The sequence below is a fragment of the Leptomonas pyrrhocoris genome (assembly GCF_001293395.1).
Source record: "Leptomonas pyrrhocoris isolate H10 chromosome Unknown, whole genome shotgun sequence".
In the NCBI taxonomy this organism is placed as follows: Eukaryota; Euglenozoa; class Kinetoplastea; order Trypanosomatida; family Trypanosomatidae; genus Leptomonas; species Leptomonas pyrrhocoris.
The window spans coordinates 1856620-1872544 of NW_015438358.1; the positions used below are offsets into that span (position 1 = coordinate 1856620).

The 15925-nt window shown below is 53.8% G+C and overlaps 4 protein-coding genes across 4 annotated transcripts; all 4 read right to left on the reverse strand.

Moving 5' to 3' along the window:
- Positions 1–495: 495 nt before the first annotated feature.
- On the reverse strand, positions 496–2967 carry ABB37_01668 (putative Dna polymerase kappa; the record flags this gene model as incomplete). The annotated part of the gene is made up of 1 exon (XM_015798261.1): positions 496–2967. Exon 1 carries the CDS (start codon positions 2497–2499, stop codon positions 496–498), a length of 2004 nt encoding a protein of 667 aa, XP_015663781.1. The 5' UTR covers positions 2500–2967.
- A 557-nt stretch (positions 2968–3524) lies between these two features.
- Positions 3525–6784, reverse strand: ABB37_01669 (hypothetical protein; the record flags this gene model as incomplete). The annotated part of the gene is made up of 1 exon (XM_015798262.1): positions 3525–6784. Exon 1 carries the CDS (start codon positions 6489–6491, stop codon positions 3525–3527), a length of 2967 nt encoding a protein of 988 aa, XP_015663782.1. The 5' UTR covers positions 6492–6784.
- Positions 6785–7252: 468 nt separating this feature from the next.
- On the reverse strand, positions 7253–9540 carry ABB37_01670 (putative DNA polymerase kappa; the record flags this gene model as incomplete). Its single annotated transcript, XM_015798263.1, has 1 exon — positions 7253–9540. The coding sequence occupies exon 1, from the start codon at positions 9398–9400 to the stop codon at positions 7253–7255; it is 2148 nt and encodes a 715-aa protein (XP_015663783.1). The 5' UTR covers positions 9401–9540.
- Positions 9541–12987: 3447 nt separating this feature from the next.
- On the reverse strand, positions 12988–15255 carry ABB37_01671 (hypothetical protein; the record flags this gene model as incomplete). The annotated part of the gene is made up of 1 exon (XM_015798264.1): positions 12988–15255. The coding sequence occupies exon 1, from the start codon at positions 14296–14298 to the stop codon at positions 12988–12990; it is 1311 nt and encodes a 436-aa protein (XP_015663784.1). The 5' UTR covers positions 14299–15255.
- Between the last annotated feature and the right edge of the window lie 670 nt (positions 15256–15925).

The following is a 15925-nucleotide window of genomic DNA, read 5'->3' on the forward strand; positions in this document are numbered from 1 at the left end:
GGTCTTCACAACAGCGCTAGAAACAACACAGCAACAAAGAGGCACAAGCACCATCATCGTGGGCAAAGACGGTTATCGCAATTTAAAAAAACGCAATAACATCGATGAAACAACCCCGGTGCCGCGTACACACAAACACACATTAGCAAGGAGGAAAAACAAGACTTAAGGTCTCGGTAGGCGGCAGCCAACGGCCCCCGCTTCGTGACTTCTATGGATTCCTACGTCACATCACAACTCTATCTTCACAGCATCCTTTAAAACCACTCTCCTCGTAATTAGCGCTCTGCGGAGAAGCACGGCCGCACATTTCAGACGCATTTGGAAGCCAAGCGCTGCCTCCCCTCCAAAAATAACAGCAACAACAACCAGCAACGACAACAAATGCAGATCACATCGATGCTTTGCGTGGTTGTTATCCTTTGAAACGCATGCCCCACCTTTTGTTTTCTTGCGCAGTAGGCGATCCGGTTCTTGCGGAAAGTGCCCACTCGTTTACTTCTTCCTGTGCAGCTTCCGCCTCATGGCACTCGTAGACGCCTTCAGGCGCTTGCCGGCTGACTTCGCCGACCTGGTGAGTGCCGCCGACTTCTCCGCTGTCGACGACGATCGTGCCGCCCCAGGCTTTGACAGAAATTTAGAAACGGGAATCGGTGTTTTTCTCTTGTGTGGCTCCGAAGACCTTGCAGCAGCAGCAGCCTCCGATGCAGCATCCGCCTCATCGTTCTCCTCTGCCGCGTCTCCATCTTCCCCTTCGGACGCCGTGCGAGCGTCATCGCCGTCGCGGTCCTTCTCCCCGTACGAATCTTCGCTGAACTGGTCACTGTTTATTCGGAGGCCAATGCTGTTGCCGAGGATGCCGGTGTAGCCGTCCTTACCGTTCTGCTCCTCGCCTTCGCTGTTCTCGAACTTCTCCATGCGCGCACCGACGAGGCGCAGCTCGCCGTACTGCAGCAGGTGCGGCTCCAGCAGCTTCTGCGACGCCTCAATCCACAGTTTTAGATCATTCGTGTAGGTGGGCAGCTGCACGCTGAACTGCTGGGTGTCGTAGGTGCGGTATTTCAGCACCAGTTTCATCAGCCGCGGCTTGAGGTGCTCGCGTACGCAGCGAGCGTGGCAGTCCTCCATTAGTGTGCGAAACATCTTCGTGAAGGCCTCCGGTGAGGGCAGCGGCTCGGCGAAGGACGTTTCCTTCCCAATCGATTGCGTGGTGTGGTGCCGACGTTGCGAGAAGGTCTCCGCCACGCCAAGGCCGACGCTGAGGTAGTGGATGAACGTCTTCTCCTTAAAGAGGTAGGCGAGCAAGTACTTGTTCTGCAGCAGGTCACCACAGGTGTGAATGTTCAACGCCCCCAAGGTGAGCTCCTGCGCGTAGCCGATGCCGGGGATTTTACGGAGGGGGATGTCCTTCACGTAGTTCATCACGTCCTCGCGCGTGAGCAGGGTGATCTCGTGCTGACCGTTGGGTTTGTTGACGTTGCTCGCGATCTTCGCCAGGATTGACGTAGGACCAATGCCGCCGCTGCTGGTGAGCTGCGTCTTCAAGAAGACCTCGTCGCGGAAGTCGTGTGCGATGTCGGAGGCGGAAACCGCAGGGAACTCCCCCAGGTACTTCGTCACGTCCATCGTCAGCTCGTCCAAGCCCACGCTGACGAACTGCGCATCGTAGCGGGAAGCGATGCTGTGCACGCGGGCCGCTTCTCGCTTGTAGGCCGGGAAATCGTTCGGCACAATAGTGAGCTCCGGGCACAGGCGCTTGCCGATGAAGCCCGGCATACCAGACCGCACACCGTACTGACGGGCGATGTAGTTCGTGGTGGATAGCATCTGCATGGAGCCCACGCCGAACGGTTTGCCGCGCAGTGAGGGCTTCTTCTTCTCCTCGACGGCGGCGTAGAACATGTCCATGTCGATGTGGATGTAGCGACGGCGCAGGTCACGCGTGGCCTCCAGCTCGTCCTCGAGCGTGTTCACCCTGTTCCTCAGCGCCTGCATCTCTGCGGCGCTGAGAGAGTTGAAGCCCTTGGCCTTCGTTTGCAACTCCTCCGCCTTGCGACGGCGCGTCTCCTCCAGGCGCTGCTCCTTCTGATAGAAGGCCGACCCTTTCGACGCCTCCTGGATCACTTGCTCTACGTAGTCCTTGTCCACGTGCTGCAACCCCGCTTTGGTCGCGTCGAAGTGCAACTTGCCGCCACCGCGGTGGTGACTGTCGCTCTGGTCGTGGTGGTGCGGCGGTTGCTGCGGGTGCTGGTGCTGCTGCACTACCGGGGTGGCCGCCCGCTGCGGCATCTCCTCCATGTCATCGTCCTCGTTGCCCGGTGCGACGGCGTACTGACGTAAGAAGGCGGGGTTGGTGCCACTGGTACTCGAGGCGGTGGTTGCGCCCACTTTCTTCACCACGCCGGCGGCCGTACCGACACGCTTCAGCGCGGCCTTTCCTGCGCGCGGCACGCCCTTCGAGGCACCAGCAGCGGCCGCAAACCTGGACAGGCGGAACATGGCTGTTATGGCGGATGAACACGAACAAGCAACACAAACCAGCACACCAACACAGAGAGTAACCGTTCGTTTTATGACTCTATCGAGAAGGATTGCCGACCTAGGGGTGCGCAACAAGAACGAAGCTTGCAAAGTGAGAGGGAGTCAGTCGTGTACGCTTATGAAGGTGTCGCCGATCACCGGTTATCCTCCGCTGATTCTATACGATTTTAACAGGACGTGTGTGTGTGTGGGTGTGTTGCTGAAGGATGCCTGGGACGCAATGGGTTCTATGGTACTTGTTACGTTGGATAACTCTTATTACTACCGGAATGCGTTGCTTCAGGACACCAAAAATCTGAGCGTTCCGATGTGGTATTAGAAGGGAACTTTTTGCGAGGCGCGGTCGAGACAATTTCTCGTCGTCGTCGCAGGTGACGTCGCTGCTGTTCTATGCTGTCGAATGGAAGTGCGCGTTGTTGACGCAGCTGTGTGAAGAACAAACAGACGTTGTTGTACGGTTCCGGTACACGTTATCAGGGGTAGAAAGGAAGAGGAATAGCATCGCATTGACGTACGAGAGGGTACGAAGATGGCTGTGCGCATGAACTAGAAACAAGAACCCGATGAGGAGTGGGTTGAGTTGTGGCGCACGATACAGATGTAATGGCTCTTTCTTTACTTTCCGATTATTTCCGCCGAGTAGCAAAGTGAAACAGCAACCTCGTACTATGCCTTCAAAGAACCCTTACATGGCAGCGCATTTGCACGCATTGTCATCACCACCACAACAAATTGAAGATTTTTCCTGATCACCCTTGCTTTGATGCTGCTTGTACGAGGCCGAGGAGGTCAAACAGGCCGAGGAGAAGAAACTTATCGAAGGAGAACAATACACACAGACATCCTCACGCCACTGCTGCTCGTCTCCTTATTCCTTCCCCAACAGAGGTAAAGAACAAAAATAGTAATAACGGTGTATGAACAACGCTCCTGCACAAAGCTCGCCTTAAGCAGACGCGACACGACAGCGCTCCTGCGTTTTCTTACATCAGTCCGAAGCGCATCTCTCTCCTTGGTTGCGACTTTTTCGAAGAGGACATACCATCTGAAGGTGCAGAAAAGGAGCCGTGAACGACACTGTCCACCTTGGCCGTCAGCCGCCGCAACGCTGCCGCGTGATCCACGGCAATGAACTGTCTCGCCATCGTTTTATTCCAGTCCTTCTCCTCTAGCAGCTGAAGGCGCTGTGCTAAGGAGTCACCCAGCTTTTGTAGCAGATCGACAAGTACGCTGTTCACATGAGCAGAAAGATGCGCCGTTTCACACACGCGCATCCATTGCAAGGCTGACAAGGTCACCGCCGGCGTTAGCGCCTCCTCTCCATCCGCTCCTCCGCTCTCCGCACGTGGCGTAGACAGACACGACTCTACGCGTGTCGCAGCGAGTGCGACGGAGCCGTTACGTTTCGGGGAGCTGCTCTTCCGCACGTGGAGAGTACCGTTTGCGACAGCCGGATCGTGCCTCCCATGACCGGCTAAATTAAACACGAGCAGCCGAGACAACTCGCGCTGCACCGCCGCCGCCGCGACTTCTTGAACGCGCTGCTGCCACTCCATATCGTCCTCTTCCTCGCTCTCAATGGGGTCTGCAATGACATCCACACCCGCTGCGCCGTTGTGGTTGGCGTCATCTCTTGGGTCTTTGCAACGGTTGGACCCTTGTGCGGACGTGGCGGTCGAGTGGGCAAGCGCAGATGAAGAGCCGCGACGCGTGGAGGCGACGGAATTCAGCCGCGAGGGCCGGAACGAAGAGGTCGAACGGGCGGAGTCGGGGGCGCCGTGGGCTTGGCTTGCGCTACCGCTCGAAGATCCACGCAACGTCGGACGTGCAGCTGCCGGCTTCGCATCTGGAGACCGAACCGCCTGCTTTGGCACGCTTTCCTCAAGATGCGATGCCGCACTACTCGTCGTTGGCAAGGGAGCAGCGGCGAGCAGCGGCGTGTCAGGCGGGGACGAGAATCCGCCGCGTTTCGGTGGAGCGACAGGCATAAGCGGCCCGTCACTAAAGGTCCGAGCTGGCCTGCCTGTCGCCGTGCCGACGAGGTCTGCATGGGGGCGGAGGGGAGAAGTGGAAATCGCGCCGCTATCCGCTTGCGTACGTGCCAATAGCACCTCTAATGCCGTCGGCTTCTCCGATGTACCTTTGGGGCCGGCGGCAGCATCCTCGGCGTTGTCCAGGCTGTTTGACAACGGTGTATTGCGGGGCTGGCTTTCGAACGGGCCCTGTGTTTCGGTGTCCATGAAGCCCTCACTCTTAGAAGCCAACAAGACTGGCTTCGGTAGAACGCGTGGCCTTGCCTGGGTCTGACTGGGAGCCTCAACGGAGTTGTGAAAACAACTGTGGGGCGTCTGCCGGCCCCTTCGTCGTCGCCGGAGAGTCTCGAAGCGGTTTTGCAGTTCGTGGCAGACAACCTGCAGCGCTATCCATCGTTCCGTAGCCTCGCCGTGTGCGCGTTGCAGCGCGCGGAGCTCCAACGCGCTCTCATGTGCGTCTTGCTGACCTTCACGCAGACGCTCCTGCACCTCGCTGTTGTGCGCTTTTTGCTGCTCATGAAACTCGGCCTCTTGTGAGGCTAATTTATCTGTCAAGTTCTGCACCGTGGCTGCTAACACCGCTATGCGAGCGTCGGCGGCCCGCATCTGCTCTTCGTGTTTCTTGTCCGCGGCGAAACGCAGCGCCTCCGCAGCCGTGTGCTGACGGTAGAAGAAGAGCTTCTGCTGAGTGTCACGCTCCTGCTCCTGCACGGCGGCGTCTGCCTCACGTCGGGCACGTTCAGCATCGCGGCGGTACAACGCCCCACACATCTCCATGACTTCCCACGTTTGTTGCAGACCTGCGAAATACGCTTCAAAAAGCAAAACCTTTTCTTTTAGCGCGGTGCCGAGCAGAAGATCCTGCACGAGATGCACTTCGACGGAGGGGGACGTTGCAGCCTGTGCGCGCGACGTCTCTTCCGCTCGCCGCTGAGCCTCTCGCGCAGCCGCAGCGGTGAGTGCTTTTGTAGCCGCCGTCAAGGTACGTCCAATCACTGAGACACTCCGCACATGAGATGCTTGCTGCTCTGCACCTCCTATAGACACCAAATCAGGAGCTCCTGTTGTCTCCAACGTCGCAGTGGTCGCTTCAAAAGGCGCTGAAGAGGGGTCCACCGACGCTCCGTTGTGCAACGAACTTGGTTGCCGCTGCGGCCACGGCGCCAGCGGATGCGATGGTGGTGGTGGCTCTCCGGTTGCGGGAATGGTGGCTGTTGCGGACGTGGCTGGTAAGTCTCGATACACACCTCTCTCCCCATCCCGTTTCTCTGAGTGCTGATCGTACTTGACCTCCCCGTCACCACCTTCGCCCTCCAACCCCAGATCGTGCTTTCGAACTCCACGCTGCCCGTACAGGTCGCTGAGTCGCGACTCGTCAGGCGATGCCGCAACCAGAAAGGAAACTCCACCGACGCTTGCCAGCCCATCGTGTTGGAAAAGATTTCGGGATGCAGTGAAGTGAGTGGAGGTATCCGACTCACTTTTTGTTCTTCCTCTCTCCTCTCCGCTTGCGAGTGAAGCGCCAGTCGGGGCACGTACCGAGTTTGTTTCGACTTTCGAATAGAACACACTTGCGAATACTGCAGGAGGTGGCTGCGGTGCAGAAGCACTGCATGGCTCTTCACTTGTCGACACAACCCCTCGCGACGGGCAGGGAGGAAAAATCTCCTCCACCGTGATCTCATCCGAGTCGCTGCTGGACGCATGTGAGGAGTAGCGGATCGGCGCAAGACGGTGGCTTCCATAACTGTTATGCGCTGTCCGCAGGGCAACGCGGCGACGGCTCGCAAAGAACAAATCGTCGTCGTTCTGATGCACGAAGGAATTCGACACACCGCTGGAGCTGACGGGCTGTGACTTTCGCAGTCGCGGCTTTCCGTGGACGTACTGGTCCACATTATTTCGATGAATGAACATCTCTCTCTACAGCATTACGTGAAATTGAGAAAAAGACCAGGTTAAAAACAAATTCGAAAAGCAAATTGTTTGTTTCTCTCTTTTGAGTGTCTCTTTTGATAACAATAGCTGCACCCCGTTGCGATGAAGATCGCATCGACAAAGGTTTTTTGTGTAGTTGCGTTGCACCACTCAGCGTCCTACACGTAGCTAGCGGGTCTTTCTTCTCTTTCTCTCCTCCGCAGCAGTCGCTTCTATAAGGCAATATTTCTACGTGTGTTTGCGGTTTCCTCTGTTGAACGACATTTCTTTCCTTTCATCGCGTAGCAGGCAGAGCGGGGGGAGGCAGAGCGAACCGAGAGATGCATTGTGGAGCGGTAGAAGCTGGCGGGAGAAAAAGCGCAGGAGAAAGCAGAAACACCCGCGATGCAGCGGAATACGAAATAAACGACAACTAGGCGAGCTGGGCAACAGGAGCGGATGCAGTCCATCTTTTACGCCGCCCTTGCCGATTGCTCTCACCTGTGGATGTAGACGCTGCCTTTTTGCACTTCCCCACGTTCCACATCGCGCACTTGTTTCGTCGACAGATAAAACACATTTAAACACGTATAAGGTAACGTAGCGGAAATAGGAATCCATAAAAAGGTGTAAGGGGAAGAGACACACGAATGGAACGAAGGGGTGAACACGAAACGGACAAACAGCCAAAAACGTGACGGTGCGGCAACGGAGGATTGGGCACTACGTTCTGTAGAAGGCAGTTGGTGGTAACTGGCTTGTCACTCTACGTACGTCACATCACCATCGTCGTCGTCGCCTTTATCGGTCTCGTCATCGCTTAAGTCGACCACGCTCGCATCCCGCTTTTTGCCAGCAGTTGTTTTCAGCGTTGTGGACACCTTTTGCGTGAAGGCGTCACCTTTCTCATCTGCTGAAGGCTCCGCAGCCATCTTCTTCACATCTTTCCTGACGGCAGCTCGGCTCACGGACGGAAGCGTCAGCACCTCAATATCCGAATCCACGTCATCGGCACTTTCCACGTCGCTGTCGCGGCATCGCTTGTGACCATCTTGCATCTCAGCACGACGTCGTTCCATATGGTCCTGTCGCTGCTTAAAGTAGTCGCTCAGTGTCCTCTGTCGTGTCTCGTCCTCGTTGTCCGTCTTCGGCAAACACGTCGCACCTTCGACTCCGTCCTCCACTGCCCGCGGCCTCAGCTTCTCCAGCCGAACACCAAGCAAACGAAAGTCAGCGAATTGGTCCATCACGGGAATTAAAACCTCATCCAAGGCGCGTTGCAGCACAGCCACGTCATCCGTGTATACGTTAAGTGTCTTGCTGTGCTGCTTCACCTGAAAGCTGCGAAACTTCAGTTTCAACACCACGTGTGACGCCAACAAGCGCTCTTCAGTGAGGGTGCGGTGCGCATCTCTGAGGTTGCGGTAAGCAATCTTCTGCAGGTCATCCCGCTTCGCTAGCTGCCGGAAGGTGCGCTCCTGTCCGACCGACTTGCGATTTCCGTCGCCGTCGCTCTCCTCGTCCCCCGCCTCCTCCGCGGAGGTGGCTTCGCGGCTGTCGTACATCCCGCCCACACCCAACGCCGAACAAAGCAAAAACTCATACGTCTTCTTTGTTAAGATGCAGTACAGGCGGTGTCGCGCCGCGTAGACGTCACCTAAGGTGTGGATGCCCAACCCCGTAAGGATGCTCTCTTGAGACTTGCCGATCCCCGGCACCTGCCGCACCGCGACCGGCGACAGAAACGCCATCACCGCCTCTCGGGTGAAGAGGCGCACGGAGGACTGCCCGTTGGGCTTCTTGTAATTCGACGCCATTTTGGCCAGCGTAGGCGTGGGCGCGATGCCGGCGCTCGCCGTCAGCCCCGTCGCCTCCGTCACTCGTCGCCGACACTCTTCGATGATGCGCTCCGCCGCGTCGAAGCGCTCGTCGTGCGAGTTGGCGTGCATGTAGTGCAGCGCGAGATACTCGTTGAGGCACAGCATGATCTCATCCATGCCAAGTCCGTGCGCGGACGGGTCGTAGGTGCGCACAACGGCTTTGAACTTCTCCGACTCCACCCGGTAGGCAGGGAAATCGGACGGCACGATGATCAGCTCAGGGCAGAGACGCAGCCCGATAAAGCCCGGCATGCCCGACCGCACACCGTACTGGCGCGCGACGTAGTTAGTGGTGCTCAGCATGCCCATCCCGCCGATCCCCAGCGGCAAACTTGCGTAGTGCGGGTTCTTCTTCATTTCCACCGCCGCGAAGAACATGTCCATGTCCATGTGTACGTAAACGTGGTCGAACTCGCGGTGCGACTCAATCGTAGCCTCCAGATCCGCCACCTCCCGCTGTACTTTGCGAAAGACATCCGGTCTGCCTTCGACATTCGCCTCGTAGTGGCGAGTCTTGACGAGCAACGCCTCTACGTGGCGTTGCCGATTCTTCGCCTTCCGCTCCTCGTTTTGGTAGAAGCTGGAGTCCTTGGAGATCTCCCTAATGAGGGCTTCCGTCTTTTCCTTGTCGACGGCCTGCAGACCGGCCTTGGTGTTGTCGAAAACGATCACCTGTGGCGCGGCGGATGACGAGGACGAAGACGTTTTCGCGGAGGTGGGCAGCGTTCCTGCCCCGGCGACGGTGGCGGCCGTGCGGCGTTCTGCGCTGCTCGATTGTGATGGAGAGCGTCCACCGCGGTGTACTGATTGAGCTAAGAGAGAAGAAGGAGATGATAATGTTGCGCGTGATGTGCGGGGTGAGTTACGCGGTTCGGCAGAAGTAGTTCCGGGCTCTGCAGACCGCGTCAGCGGCGAAGTAAGCGCTTCTTGAGCTGCTTGGCAGAGTACAAGATGCGGCAGGGCATCTCCTGGTTCCGACCGAACACATGAGGCTGCAGGAGGAAGGGGTGTGGAGTGATTTGAGCTCATTCAAGTTTCCGTGTTACACGCTGACGAGCAGAGAACACGAGGAAGAGAGGCGACAAGGCTCTTTCCTCCTGCCTTGTGATCCTCCTGCTCTTCCTAATTTACGTTCAAGCGCTCTCGGTAAGCACACCGTAGAAAGAAACTGAACGTGTAGCGGAAAAAAGATAGCGAGGTCGCGACAGATACGAGAAGAAAGAAGTAGAATAAAACACAACACATAAAGGCTGTACAAGGGAATCTGCCTGTTGGCAGACACAGCGTTTTGCGAGCCGTTCTTCGGTGTATGTGAGAGATAGAGAGACAAGGTCAGCGCGTAGCCATTATTGAGATTCGTGGCTGCGAATCGCAGAACAGGCCGTTTTTGTTTTCTTTTCGTCACCGATGTTCCTTCACGCTTCCTTGCCTTGAGGGGGAAAGAGAATAGACGGTGATCGCTCAATTTTGCATACCAAATGACGTCTGTGAACCGAGAAAGATGGGCTTAGGGCAAAGAAGAAAGAAAGAGGAAAAAATCCATGAAACACGAATTCGCTTGGGCTGCCGCTTTACTCGTTGTTTGGGGTTGCGAAGGAAGAAGATACGAAGATTTAAAAGCAATAAAAAGATACGGTGGGGAATAACATTTTCATTTTCTGCGATTTGTGGCGGACAGATATTCATGAGGCGGCTGGTAAAAACACACCCAAATAAGAATGCGAACCCACACTGAAACCCCTCAAAAAAACAAAACAACAGCGATTAGCACGACAGCGAAGAAATACATATCCATCACAGAAGCCACACCTACATGCATTTGAAAGTAATAGCCGATGTAAGGCATCGATTCGCGGGTATCACTTGCTTTGTCTTCTTTTTCTGGTTGCATTGCATTCACGCGAATTGTGAGGAGAGAGCAAGAAAGAAAAAATAAACAAAAGGTAGACGTTACTCGAAATCGTCATCGGGCCGGCCACATTCGCTCGATAGCACACATCGTAGAGGGAAAAGAAAAAAAGAGATGAGGAAAATTATTTGTGCAGACAGGCCGTCACAGGAACATGATAAGTACAAAACCCTTTCTTCCCTTTCTTTCTGCTGCGATATCGAATACCCAGGTTGTGCGCAGCATTTACGGAAGCACGTATCGCGGCCGATTCATTGGCATCCATTTACTCGCCAATAGGCAAAAGAGTTGCGGTCAAAGACTTAGGGAAAACGAATTACTTCTCTTTGTTGTAAACGAAGCGACAGGTGCATCATTCGTCACTCAGCGAAAAGGCAAAGGAAGGCCCTAATAACGCCGTCAACTGACATGTGTAGGTTCAATGAGTCGAGCGACAACACAACGAGAAAACTGTAAAAATCTTTCCGACTACCGAGCCACGAAACAAAAAGGCAGCTCCACATGCAGCAGGGGGTGAATGACAAAACGTAATTAAAATTCAAGAAAGTAAGAAACGACCGTCCGTTTAAAGAGAGACGATCGCGTATCCATACGAATCAATAAAAGAGAGCGATGACAAAATGAGCATAGGCGTGAAAGGATCACATACAGTTAACAGTGGATCATCGTTTTTCTTTTCCCGTTTTTTTTTTTAGGGGGAGAGGAAAATGTGGACAGCGTATCATGACGGACCCCGTCGGAGCAGAGCTTCAGACAAAAACAAACCGGCAGCTAAAAGTGGTTTCAACGCCTAAAAGTACAACGCCGCTCGAAAAAAGGTGCATCGGACACCCTCGACCAAAAACAAACAGGAAGAGATATAAAAAAAAAGGCAAGAAGAGGAGGCCAAAATAACATCCACAAGCACAGAATTAAAATGAAGTGGGGTCCGCGAGTTTCAATAGTGAAAACGAGAAAGAAAAAGAGAAGAAAAAAAAAACAGTAACTAGAAAAGGAAAAAGGAAAAACCACCAATGAGAGCGATCCCATTTACGCATAAGCACAACTGAGCAACGAAAAACAGCTAACATACCACCTTTACATTAGCGTGTTTTTCTTTTTGCCAGCTTGGTTCAACGACCCCAACTCTCGCCGTTGGCTTTGAAAGGAAGAGAAAATAGGTTCAGGTATTCTTAAAGAAGAAGAAGAAAATTGTTAGAATTGTGAAGCTGTTGCACGTCGTTTTTCGATAGTACGCTGACATTTGTTCAGTACTGTTCATAAAGGATAACAAATCCAGACACTGTGTGACACTCCAATGATAATCAACGGCACTTCAGTAGAAGACAAAAGCGGCGGTTGTATTTATTTACGTTCGGTTCAAAGCAAACCAGAAGAAACACAAAGAAAAGTAGAGATATATATTTTGATAGGTTCAATTATACAGTTTAACGAAGAGAAAAGGGTCGATTGAAACGAATAAAGAGGAGAAAAATAATCGAGGGAAAGAAAAGCGAATGCCGACGACAACAACCAGAGGAAGAAGAAGAAGACTCAAACAAGCAGGAGGAGAAGGGACGCGTACGCAAAGAAACACGAAAAGGGAGAGAGAAGTGTCACCAACAGTTTGGAAAGACAAAGCAGCGAACATGGTCACCGAGGAGGTTGACGGAGGATAAAAACTCCAGCAGGTGGCTGCGGGTTCGCGGGCCGGTAGGAATACAAATTGAGGAGAGGAGAGAAAAAACGGGGCGGCGTCTCTTTAAACGATCACAAAAGCCCACCGATCAGCACTGGAAAAGGGGGAAAATACGGGTTGGAAAGGGCGTTAGACGAGAGGCAACGCTGAAGTACTCTTCGCCACTCAACAGCAAGGCAAATAGAGAAATAAGAACAGAGAAAAGAACCCCAAAACCAACCGTTACAACCTTAGCAGTGTGCGGAGAAATTCACCATCGCGGTGCGTGCCCCACACGTGACAACGATGGCGAAAGGGAAGACAACGATATGTGCAGAAAATAACAACAACAACAGAAAATCTGACGGGATAATAAGAGAGAAGAGTCGCGTCACTCAAAGAAGAAAGCACAAGTACCAGAGCCGAAATCGGGAAAAAAGAAGAAGAAAAGAAAAAGTTGGTGGGTGATAACGACAATAAAAGTGTGTGAGATGTTACTGATACAACAGGGAGTACCCAAAATAGATTTTTTTATTCTCGGATGTCAAGCTTCCCTGAAAACCAGGATCTCGCAGAGCAGCATTCTCACGATACGAAATAGAAACAATAGCAACAACAAAGAGTTCCAGACTGCGCCAAAAGAAACAGTTCCGTATGAAGGTAATCAACACGCCACTCCACGCAAAAGAGCGTGGCTTGAGAATCGATGAATGAAATACAAAAGCACGAAACACCAACGTTACTCTTTCATTTCGCCGCAACGTGTGCAGATTCATTGGAGAAACGAAGTCGAAGAGGAGGAGCTGCGCAGGAATAAAAAAGAGAGAGAGGGGAGGAGGCGACGGGGGGGGGAAGACGGGAGGGAAGAATTCGCTGTGGAGGAAAGGGTAAACAAAATGGAAATAAAGCATCCGCCTCGAGTGACAAGGAAAAGCATTTCTGATCCCCACGAGGCACAGGTCATTACACCGAGAAAAATAGGACGAAGGGTCATCTCTGTTGACTACCTCTCCGTCTTTTTCTCCCTCTCGCGCTCTTTTGTACTTCCCGTTACGTATTCTGGAAGCTGGCAGGGTAGCGCTTCAAAGGGCTCATCGGTGCCTTGGGCTGCCTCAGCACACCGCCTTGATTTCCAGGATAGGCGTAGGGGTTGTTGCGCGTAACCGTTACGGACGGTGGTGACGTCAGGGAGTACTCAATCTGTGAGCCAGGTGCTTGCGCTTGCGGCGGTTGGGGTGCGAACCCGACGATGAAGTCACTCCCATCCTGCCGCACGCTGGTGCTGTTCGACGACGGCACCGTATTCGAAGCGCTGGAGCGCTGTGGTGGGCTGGAAGCCACGCCGCCGGTACGAGGGCCAATCCGGTAAACCGGCATCCGATAGGACCTGGGGGTGGTGGGACTGTGCGGGAAACTCAACCCGGTGGAGTCCACCGCACCGGCAGAGTTGCCGTCGTCTGCCTCGCCGCCCGGCACACGCGCCGCGCACTCGGGCAGCATCAATAAGGGAAGTCCTTGGAGAGGTGCGGTTTTGCGCGTGGTCGAGTTGCCGCCCCCGTTGCTGCCGCTGCCCAGACCCACCTGCGGCCCAGACGAAGGGCTGGACAGCGCGGGCTGCGCGGTGAAAGAAGAGATGGGACCGCTCACCGTGCCGCACGAGACGCGTTGGGCGTGGGAGGTGGCCGGCGAACTCGGCGGCGACACGTGAGAGCTGTTGTTGTCGCTCGTAACGACGTTCTCGGTAACCTGTCGCGGAATGGATCGGGAGAGTACCGGCGACGCCTCGTTCAAGTTCAGCATGCCCACAGAGGGCCCGAGGTACGGGCTGTGGATGGGCGACGCATTGGCGAAGGCGCTCGTCTGCTGCTGTTTCTGCATGGCCAGATCCGCCAGCGGCGTCAACGGCCGCTGCGTCGGCGTCCGTGGGTGGCTTGGCGTGATGACTCGATGAATCGAGCCGGGGTGATAGAAGCGGCAGGAGCTGCCTCGATTGCAGTTCCCGTTGAGAAAGTGTCGGCACACGTTCTTCTTCCCCCGTGGCAGCCCCGCCACCGCGTTGCTTTTCGTTGGGGAGCTGCTGAAGGTGGCGTTGTGCGAAGTGTTGGCGCTCGACGTCGGCGATCCCGATGTCGCCCCGTCGCGACGCTTTCCGCGGGCCATCATGCTTTCGTACTCCGCAGCGTTTAGCTCCTCCGTGGCGAGGATATTGTTCGTGCTGAGGTACGGCGCGTGCGCGAATTGGCGGGAAAGGGGTGAGCTTGGAGATCCTACAGCCCCGGTTGCGGTCGGCGATGACGGTGATCGCAACGTGGGCGACGTTACCGACGGCGTCTGTCGTATCTTTCTGCCTGAATCTGCCATTTTTGTTTCCTGAAGTTTTCTTGCTTTGGCTTTCGGGGTGGAAGGATGCACATATGATAACGACAGGCAGAAACCGTTTTATTATGATGCTCAGCAGATAGAGACGCTGAACACAGGACGACGAAAAACACACGAGTCCGCACGCTCACTCGCAGGCGGCAACAAACGCAACAACAGCGAAAAGAACCGAGTAGAGGTGTCGTCCGATACAATACAGCTTCATACGCTTCGAGCGATGCGCAGTTGGGTCGAGGTTTCACGTTCCGTCGAGGTGCACGCCGGCAACAACCACCAGGAGAAACGGCACTTCAATGCAGCTCTCTTACAAATTCTCACGGCACAGCTGCCACCGCAGAGGGGTACAGTCTTGTGACGAAATATATATATATGTATTTGAAAAAAATAACAAGAAAACAAAACAAGGAAAACGACCACGCGTCATATAAAATGTTGAGGAGCCTTAAAAACGTGAAGGCAGAGAGAGAGAGAGAGATAAGAAAAGTTCGCTGAACAAATGAAAGAATAAGAAAAAAGTGATGCTCTGAATAAGCAGGTGTCTTTTTAAAATCTTAATTTGGCTGCGTTTTCCCTTTTTAAGTGGAAAACACCTCACACTTTGTTTATAAATATATACTTTGAAATTCGATTGATAACTTCACCCCGTCGACGGCGCAGCCGGGGCAGCTGAAAGGTCGGTCGAATCTACGGAATACAAGAGAGGAGAACAGAACGATTTACGACAATTACAGGAGACGGAGAGGAGCGAAACCACCTATCAAGCAAAAAAAAGGGGGACGCAAATGGCAACGAAGTGGAAGTTGCAGCACAGAGGTGCCTAAAAGCGCACAGAATCTAGAAGGTGTGAGTATATAAATATATATTTATCGAGAGTGGAGGATGAACATATATACTGCAACAGGGAGGGAAAATGAGAAGGGGGAAACAGCTTTTTGCTTCTACTCAGAACGTTACCGGTATCGTGAAAAGAGGAGGGTTGGCGAAAGAAGAGGGATTTCGAATGGAAGATGTGCTGTCGAAAAGCGATGGCGGTTCTGCCAGCTGCACGCACGGCACACTCGTTACATATCATATTTGAGGACATCAAACTACTTTTTTTCTTTTCAAAAAGGAGTTAGCGGATAACGTCTGCAACGCACACGGGAAAGCAGCAGTGGACAGCTGCCTACGCACCGCTGCAACGGCTCTTTCGGCCGCAATTAGTAACTAGTTCACGAAGATGACCTCTTTCTTCGTTTCCAATTTTTCTTCGCTGAGTATAGCATCGGCATCAAAACAGGTGTTACGGAAACAAGGAATAATACAAGATGGGGGAAAAAAGGAGGTGAGGACGAGAGAAAGAGAGCAACAACGTCGTTGCAAGGTGGGGAGGGGTGGTGGGACACTTCGCTGTTGACGACAACAGCTGCATATCGTGGCGCCACGCATACAGCAGTTCCCTCCCATGCGAAACGTTGGCTCCAAAACCAAAAGAAAAAGAGGAAACAAACAAACAGAACGAGAGAAAAAAAAAAGTAGTACAGCTCTCTGCATGATCGTCCATTCATACAAGTAAAACAAGAGAGAGAAAGACGGGGTCAAAGTGATACGAAAAGAGAGGGATCAGCAA